This window comes from Lutra lutra, chromosome 1 (genome assembly GCF_902655055.1).
Source record: "Lutra lutra chromosome 1, mLutLut1.2, whole genome shotgun sequence".
Taxonomy (NCBI): domain Eukaryota; kingdom Metazoa; phylum Chordata; class Mammalia; order Carnivora; family Mustelidae; genus Lutra; species Lutra lutra.
Genome location: NC_062278.1, coordinates 14,569,463 through 14,578,929, shown reverse-complemented (window position 1 = coordinate 14,578,929; position 9,467 = coordinate 14,569,463). Strand labels below are relative to the sequence as shown.

The following is a 9,467-nucleotide window of genomic DNA, read 5'->3' as shown; positions in this document are numbered from 1 at the left end:
TCATAGTTAGACTCATAGAATCTTCTTATCTTACTAATAAAATTTTTAAGTGTTTCTTCACACCATAGTCTGTACTATGAGTAAGTCTGCACCTAGCTGGCACATTTTTATTAATTATAACTCTTTGAATGTGAGTGACAGGAATCTTACTTTATTTTAATTATTTTAATTAGTTTAAACCAAAAGAAGACTTTATTGGCCCATATAATCAAAGTACATGAAGGGCTAGTAAAGCTGGCTTAAGGGATGATGGAAGCCAGAGGCTCCTGTGTCACCAGCAACTTCTATGTCCCTCCTCTACCCCTCTATTTTCTGTCTCGGGCACATTTCTGTGCACAGAAAACCGGGTTCCCATGCATCCATACTTAGTCCATGATTGTCTTGGATATAAGAGAAAAGGAACAGGGACACCTGGGTGGCTTAGTCGGTTAAGCAGCTGCCTTCAGCTCAGGTCATGATCCCAGGGTCCTGGGATCGAGCCCCACGTTGGGCTCCCTGCTCAGTGGAGAGCCTGCTTCTCCCTCTTGCTCTGCCTACTTGTACTCTCTATCTCTGTGTCAAATAAATAAATAAACCTTTAAAAAAAGAAAAGGAACCCTCTTCTCTCAGCTTCAATTAGAAAAAGCTTGAGGAAAATGTGTTAGGGAAGACAAATCAATAAACACTCATGGCACATAATTAGAGTACGTGGTAAATATTTGTTGGTGATTTCTCCCACTCATGATGAGTTGTCACTAAATATGTTATGAAAAAGTTTTAACTGAATTGTAATGCTACATTTAGCCTCTGAAACAAAAACTTAATCATATTGAAAATAAACACAGATGGTATTCTGCCTCAAATCTGTGTAATATCCTACAAGGATATGTCTGCTTTTCAATACCACTACTGAGTAGTGGGTCCCAAGGATACCTGCATGGGTTATAAGATTCAGAACATGGAGAGTTATCTAATCTTACCTCCAATTCAAAGGCAGAAGTCACTAAGACAAACAAACATGGGATTTATCCATCTTCTACTTGTTGAGAAACTGAATAGCTTCAAAGTACCTGTGTCATAATAATTTTGTAAATTTACAATTCAAAAATTTATATTTCTTTATAATAAGCCAAAATATTTCTCCCTATAACTCTTTCCATTCCTCACAGTTTTAAACTTTTAAGACTCCGTTTATCTGTCTCTCTCTTCCACACACACACAAATACACACACACTGAATAACCCATATTTCTATCTATTTAAAGACAATCATCATGTCCTATAACCCCTAACACTTCATATTTTCACTTTTTCATGTCAGTATATCAGATTCATTCAATAATTTGTATATTTTTAAATGCTTTTTCACCTACTTAACATCACACGATAAATTCTAATTCAATACTGTTTTGAAAATGTAAACTCAAAACCAAATAAACATAAGATGTTCAAAACTAGATAAGCATACTGAAAACATGATGAGAGTGTTGACTTTATATGGGCCTACTCTCAATATATAAATCCTACCAGCTTCAGAAGACATGTACACTTAATAGCTCTTAGTCAGTATACTGCCTGGAGAACTTCACCATACACCGGGCCTGACACCATTTCTAAGGAAATCCAAACCTATTTCCTAAAGAAAGTATTCTGAGGGTCTGGAGCCCCAAAGACAGATTGCAAATCGGACTTTGAAAATCAATAAAGAACAATGAGAACATTCCAGATGCAAGAGTAAATGTGTTTATTAGGTCAAGCAAAACTGAACTTCCATACATTTTGTAAGAAGAATTTATGTAATTCTTAGTCAATTGTTCAAAATTACAGGCACACACTTAATATTTTCATCATTTGTTAGGTTCACTGAAGGAACTATCAGCTGATACCTGATGCCAGACAAAGGGTGAAGAGCTGGTGATAAGAGGCATTAGCTGACATTACTGAGAACACTACAGTAGCAGCTCTATGTAGAGACTGAAACATTTTACTCAAAGCGTCTGGAAACTCAACAAGTTGGTTTACAGAAGGCTGATCTATAGGTTGGTCTGTAACAAGAAGACTGGCAGCTCCTAGAAGCCAAGTTGGTTGGATCCCAGAATCTGGATCCATAGCCCAGTGAAGGGAAGCCACAGACTCCATAACTCATGGATCTGGAGCCCTGGGATCCACAACCCAGTGAGTAGCAGCTTCTGGATCCATAGCCCAGGGAAAGGCAGCTGCTGGACCCAATGCCCACAGACCCGGAGCAAGTCGTCTGGCAGGGATTGCAGAGTGTGGAGGTCCTCGGACTGTTGCAGGACGTCTGGCAAGGTCTGGACACCATGCAGGATGTCTGGCAGCTGGTGGGCTCACAGCAGTTCTCCTGACAGGCACTAGCAGGGGAGGAGCTCAGCTGACAGGTGCTGGGAGAGCAGGAGTCAGTACGGTAGACCAGGTTGCTGGGGCAGGATGAGCCACAGGAGGAGTTTACATAGCGCATGTACCCCCCAAAGGAGCTGGAGGAGACGTTTCCAGAGCAGCAGCTGTAGGACATGTTGGCAGGAGATGTAAGTTCAGCTGAGTGACCGTGAGGAAATGCTCTGAGTTTCAATGCCATAGTCTGGACTTCAGGTTATATATACTCTTAGAAATGGGTGTGTCATCGTCCAGATGCTCCCTCCTCCTCGCTTGTCACTTTATGAAAGAATGCCTTGCTAGGTTATTGCCTAACTCTAATTTATCACATCTTCACATAGTTAATTGTGCTTCAATCATTCTGATACACTTTGGAAGAAGCTACTCAGTTTCTTTCCCCAGGAATTCTCTATGAATTGACCTTTGAAGTTATACATCATCACACTTCCAAATACCCTTCCCCTTTTTATCTATGTGGGCCTTGAGTCCTTGTCACACCAAATGGACTTGCATAAACTTTTCCTTCACTTCTGCAAGGCTATCAGGTATTTAAAATACTTTTTCCTTTTCTTCATAAGCATATAACAATGGATTTCTCCAAATACTAACTATACTCAGGAGACTCAACAATCTATCAATCAAATCTTTTACTCTTTTTCTATTTGAATTAATCCATGTAATTACTGATATGTATTATTGACTTTCTTATATCTTGAGCTCACCACTGGAATTAAGGGATATGGATATCATCCTTGCTGACCATGCCAGTGGACTTCCTTAAAGGGAATGGAAGCCTTAAATGCTTCCTTAAAGGATGCTCTTCTAGAGACAAATCATAAGAGACTCTTAATCTCAGGAAACAAACTGAGGATTGCTGGAGGGGAGGGGCGTGGGAGGGATGAGGTGGCTGGGTGATGGACATTGGGGAGGGTATGTGCTATGGTGAGAAAAAAATAAAAATTAAAAAATTAAAAATAAATTAAAAAGAATAAAATTACTCAAATAACTTCATAAATCTCCCAACTTGGATTCTGTTTAAAGTAATAGCTTTATACAACATAAATAAATTTTAACTATCAAAAGAGCAAAAAATGAATAGATGAATAAATAATAAAAACAATAAACACAACCTTTTGGGTGAGACTTTAAGCAGAAGTGTTTGCTGGAACTGAGTTTCTGCATGTACTTTCTGAGAAGCCTATGTTGCCGTTGGCATTCTTCTCTGCTTTATCCTAACCCAACTCACAGGGGTTTTTTGTTTTTTTGTTGTTGTTGTTTTGTTTTGTTTTGCCTTATTTCTTGGTGAAGGGACATATTCCTAGTTCTGCTTACTAATTTATATCTCAAATTATATTTCGGGAATTAACAACAAACATTTTCTGAAGCAGCTAACTTGAAGTATTAGAGCTACATGGGTCTTTAATATCTGTGGCCAACCCACACATTGAAAAATTATGCCTTGGAGAGGTTCAGTGAATGCCTCCTAACTGCTAGGAAAGATAGAAGAGGAGACCACAGTCTCCTTATGCAGAGTCAAGACCCAAATAGTCTGCAAATATAAAAAGCAAATTTAACTTTAACTTGTCTCAGAAAAGAATCTATTACGCTTATTTACACTAAGATATAAAAGGCTAATAAAGCTTTATTTACCTCTTCTAAGAATATTTGCATTGAATAGTGTTCAACAGTAGAATTCCATGCATCACTGATCTTCATGCATTTAAAGTATATTTTACCTTCTAGCCCAAGAAAGAGAAAAGAATCTGAATAACCCCTATTTAGATTAATGAAAAACAACAACAAAAAAGGGAGAAGAAAAAGGGTTTCTTCTTATCCAGTTTGTGCCCATTCATCCTCTTTCGAATCTGACATTTTATTTGGTTTAACTAAGGGGAATGGCATTTACAATTGTCATTGAAAAGAAAGCCCCTTAACGACCTGAAAATTAACTTGCTGAATTCCAAAGCACGCTGCTTCGGAACACTTAGTTACTTTGTTTTATGATTATCTCTCCCATGCAGAATCCAAAGTGTGGCATGCATCACATGAAGTGCCCTTGTGCAATACTTAAACCATCACTCTGATTCACTGAAGTAAAGGAAGTTATGCTTTATGAATGGACACCTATTAAATTTACTAAAGAAGTATGCGCCATCCCTAACATATGGGATTCCTTAAAATGTCAGCCTTTAACTCCTTTAGAATGCACAATGTTTCTCTCTTCCTATTCATAGTTGATTCTGCTAAAAATAAATAGGTAAATAAAAAGACTTTCTAATACCCGGAAGTTCTTGCTTCTCCAGGCAGGATCCCCATACCTGGGAATTGACATGAAAATAAGTCAGGAATAAGTCAATTCCAAGTAACATCGCCCCACACCCATTCCTAATTAGGTGAACACTTTTCATTACTCATTCGTGCCCTTTGTATAGATACTAGTGAATACCTCATAAATGCTAATAAATGTGTCCCACTGAAAGGAAGAAAAGGCAAAACAAAACTACAGTGGTTTTAATAGTCCATAAGTGGATCCTGGAACTAATAAAACACTGTGTACTCTACAAACATAGGCAAAGTTTTTAAGAAAAAAAAATCACTATCTGGATATGTCTGTAGAAAAATGCTATACTGCAATACTTTTTTTGGAAATGGAGATATACCAATACTACATAGAACAAACGAGCATTAGAGAGCTCAGTAGTCACAAGTAACTTCATGATCTGAATTACTTGAGTATTTGTTATTTTTCCAGTTCGTCCCATTAATGTAGTTCAGTCTTCAAGTTGACAATCCCCTTTTGCAATGTTTTCAGAAAATTTTGAACACCTTTTAAATCAAGTGAATATGACCAGAAACAGTAAAAATCCATATATGACGGCCAATACATTTATCCTACCTGTTCACTTTTATAGTCTCAAAACTGAATTCTCTAGACTTACTGAGCTATCTGCAAAGGTTCTGTCTGCTTCCTAGCAGCTTTTCCTCAGTAGGATTTTACTTTCCAAATTCTCTCACCTAGGGAGTGATTTATCTGTTAAAGATTATCACTAAGTACAGGCTGAAAAGACCATTTCTGGGAAAGGATGAGGAAAAACAGTCCACCTCTCTGCTCTGGCTTCTGACCCAGGCACCAGGCAAGTTGGCTGTGAGCTGCTACTTTCCCAGAGGTCACCCTGCTGCCTTGTTTGACTCTCTGGGCGCTGGAGCTCCGCTAATATAACCACAGCCTCTTCCTGATGCAAACTGACCATTTTAAGTCTGCAGAACGACATCATCCATAACTTTGATTTTAAATGAAAAAGCCACACTGTAGCTGATTTCTAGACTCTGCTTCCAGACTTCCCTGATCTTCTTTTTTATTTTATTTTATTTTTTTTTATTTTCAGCGTAACAGTATTCATTGTTTTTGCACCACACCCAGTGCTCCATGCAATCTGTGCCCTGTCTAATACCCACCACCTGGTTGCCCCAACCTCCCACCCCCGCCCCTTCAAAACCCTCAGATTGTTTTTCAGAGTCCATAGTCTCTCATGGTTCACCTCCATTTCCAGTTTCCCTCAACTTCCTTCTCCTCTCCATCTCCCCTTGTCCTCCATGCTATTTGTTATGCTCCACAAATAAGTGAAACCATATAATAATTGACTCTCTCTGCTTGACTTATTTCACTCAGCATCATCTCTTCCAGTCCCATCCATGTTGCTACAAAAGTTGGGTATTCATCCTTTCGGATGGAGGCATCATACTCCATAGTGTATATGGACCACATCTTCCTTATCCATTCATCCGTTGAAGGGCATCTTGGTTCTTTCCACAGTTTGGCAACCATGGCCATTGCTGCTATAAACATTGGGGTACAGATGGCCCTTCTTTTCACTACATCTGTATCTTTGGGGTAAATACCCAGTAGTGCAGTTGCAGGGTCATAGGGAAGTTCTATTTTTAATTTCTTGAGGAATCTCCACACTGTTCTCCAAAGTGGCCGCACCAACTTGCATTCCCACCAACAGTGTAAGAGGGGTCCCCTTTCTCCACATCCCCTCCAACACATGTTGTTTCCTGTCTTGCTAATTTTGGCCATTCTAACTGGGGTAAGGTGGTATCTCAATGTGGTTTTAATTTGAATCTCCCTGATGGCGAGGGATGATGAACATTTTTTCATGTGTCTGATAGCCATTTGTATGTCTTCATTGGAGAAGTATCTGTTCATATCTTAAACTGACCATTTTTTGATATGATTGTCTGTTTTGTGTGTGTTGAGTTTCAGGAGTTCTTTATAGATCCTGGATATCAACCTTTTGTCTGTACTGTCATTTGCAAATATCTTCTCCCATTCCGTGGGTTGCCTCTTTGTTTCTTTTTTTACTGTTTCCTTTGCTGTGCAGAAGCTTTTGATCTTGATGAAGTCCCAAAAGTTCATCTTCGCTTTTGTTTCCTTTGCCTTTGGAGACATTTGCCTTTGCCTAATTTATTTTGAAAATGGAAAAAAAAAAAGGAGAAGAATATGCAGAGTGATATGGCAAACTTTAGGGCAGTTTTCTGAAATGACTACACTCCTGTTACCATTTTATCATGTTTGTTTCATCTCTCTCACTCAGTTAAAGAGATAAAACGTTAGAGATAGGATCCCTCGGTGGGCCAACCTCAGTCTGCTGCTCTTTCCTATCTTTCCACTAAGGCATTCAGTTTGAAGGAGTCTGCTAGGAAGTTTTCTGAACACATATTTATAAATCTATGCACTTTGTTGTTTTGTTATTAATGTTTTAAGATTTTATTTATTTATTTGAGAGAGAGAGTGTGGTGGGGAGAGGGGCAGAAGGAGAGAGAGAGAATCCTCAAGCAGACTCCCTGCTGAGTGCAGAGCCCTTCACAGGGCTCGATCCCAGGACCCTGAGATCATGACCTAAAATCAAGAGTCTGATGTTTACCTGACTCAGCCATCCAGGCACCCCCATTTCACTATTATTGTTTGAAGTGTAAGAATGCAGTCTTTTTTTTTTTTTTTAAGATTTTATTATTTATTTATTTGACAGACAGAGATCACAAGTAGGCAGAAAGGCAGGCAGAGAGAAAGGGGAGAAGCAGGCTCCCTGCTGAGCAGAGAGCCAGATGCGGGGCTCAATCCCAGGACCCTGGGATCACACATGACCCGAGCCAAAGGCAGAGGCTTTAACACACTGAGCCACCCAGGTGCCCCAAGAATGCAGTCTTATTGCACATGTATTTGTAAATGTCTTTTTATGAAAAGTTACTTATTTTTAAAAATTGTTTTAAATTACTTTTAAAATAAATCCATGTTGATATTTGTATATTTGGGTATTGTTCTATTTTCACTTTAGGGGCACTTTTAAGCCAGGCACTGTTCTAAGCACTTTATTACAAATATTAGCTCATTTGTAATATTAGCTTAATCTTCATAATAATCCCATTCAGTACATATTGCTATTGTTTTTATTATAGAGATGATGATGAAGCTGAGACAAACAGGTTGAGTTTCTTGCTCATGGCCACTTATGTAATAAGTAGCAAAAATAGGATTTGAACCCAGTTAGTGGACCCATTGTCAGAGTTTGTGCAACAAGTACTTTATTATAATATAAAGATCTAGTTTCTTTCTTGTTACTATTGTATAGAATTCTTCTATAACAATATCACATTTTATGGACTTATTTCTTTATTATTTTTGACTTCTCACTATCACAAATCATGGGACAAGGAACATACTTGTACTTACACACACATCTAGGGTTCCTGTCAGGTATACACTTAGAGGTAGACTTGCTAGATATTTTCAATTTCATTTTCAATTTTCGTGTAGTAATTGGGAAGCATGGCCTTTGGACTCCGAATGGCTGGGTCTGAATCCTGACTCCATCATTTGGTAGTTATACAGCTCACATTCCTACAAGTTTATTCTGGTATTATTACCTTTTATCAATTATTCTATAGAATTATTTCTTCTTTCAGGTTAATTTTTCAGGAATTCTTTGTGTGTTCCTTATTTTATGCCTTCGTTTTTTTAAAAAAAAAACAACTTATTTGTCTATTTTGGAAAAAGAGAGCAGGGGGGAGAGGGGCATAAGGAGGGGAGAAAGAATCCTCAAGCAGAGTCCAGGCTAAGCAGGAAGCCTGACTCAGGACTTGAATCCACAGCCCTGAGATCATGACCTGAGCCAAAATCAAGAGTCAGGTGCTTAATCGACTGAGCCACCCAGGTGCCCTGCCTTCATCTTTCATATGTCGCAAAAAATACTTCTCCACTGGGTTGTTTGACTGCCTTTTTTAAGGTCAGCTCTGCTGAGGTAGAATTTACACATAATGAAATTCACCTCTTTCAGGCATACAGTTCAATGGGTTTTGACAAACATATACAGTTATGTAACCACCAACGCAATGGAAATACAGGACATTTACATTATCACCCAAAGTTTCCTTGTGCCCATTTGTGTCAACTCTGACCACCATATATCTGAATTTCTGTCCTTACGGCTTCAGAAATGCACTGTAAATGGAATTGTCTGTTACACAGCTTTTGGGGGCTAGTTTCCCTCACAGAGTACAAGACTTTTGAGATTCATCCATATTCTTATACAGAGCAATAGCCCCTTTCTTTTCATTGCTAAGTGGTATTTCTCTGTATGTATGTTATCCACTCACAGCATCCATTGACATTTCAATGATTTCCAATTTGGGGCTGTTAGGGACCAAACTGCCCTGAGCATTTACATGCAAGTTTCTACATAGGCATATGTTTTGTATTTTTCTAGATAAATGCTTGGCAGTGGAGATTGTTAGTTTATATGGTAACTGCAATGTTTAGCATTACAAAAACACTGCATGGCCATTTTCCATTTTGCATTCCCAACAGCAAGGTATGAAAGTTCCAGTTGTTCCAAATCCTCAATAACACCATGCATATTATTATTATTATCATTACCATTATCCATTATTATTTTGCCTACTCTAGGAGGCATGTAGTGATGTCACATGTGATTTTAGCTTTCATATCCCTCATGATAATAAGAGTATACAGCTTTTGATGTGCTATTTGCCTTCCATAGCTCTCCTTAAATGGTGCATATTTAAAAATGTTTTTAT

At 38.4% G+C, this 9,467-nt stretch overlaps 1 protein-coding gene across 1 annotated transcript; it reads right to left on the bottom strand.

The window, feature by feature from the left end:
* Window positions 1–1,719: 1,719 nt before the first annotated feature.
* LOC125108979 (keratin-associated protein 13-2) lies at window positions 1,720–2,568 on the bottom strand. The gene has a single exon (XM_047745881.1). The coding sequence runs from the start codon at window positions 2,509–2,511 to the stop codon at window positions 1,984–1,986; it is 528 nt and encodes a 175-aa protein (XP_047601837.1). The 5' UTR covers window positions 2,512–2,568; the 3' UTR covers window positions 1,720–1,983.
* Window positions 2,569–9,467: the final 6,899 nt, after the last annotated feature.

Coding starts and splice junctions, on each gene's coding strand:
- LOC125108979 (XM_047745881.1), bottom strand. CDS start 2,511: ATGTCCTACAGCTGCTGCTCTGGAAACGTCTCCTCCAGCTCCTTTGGG.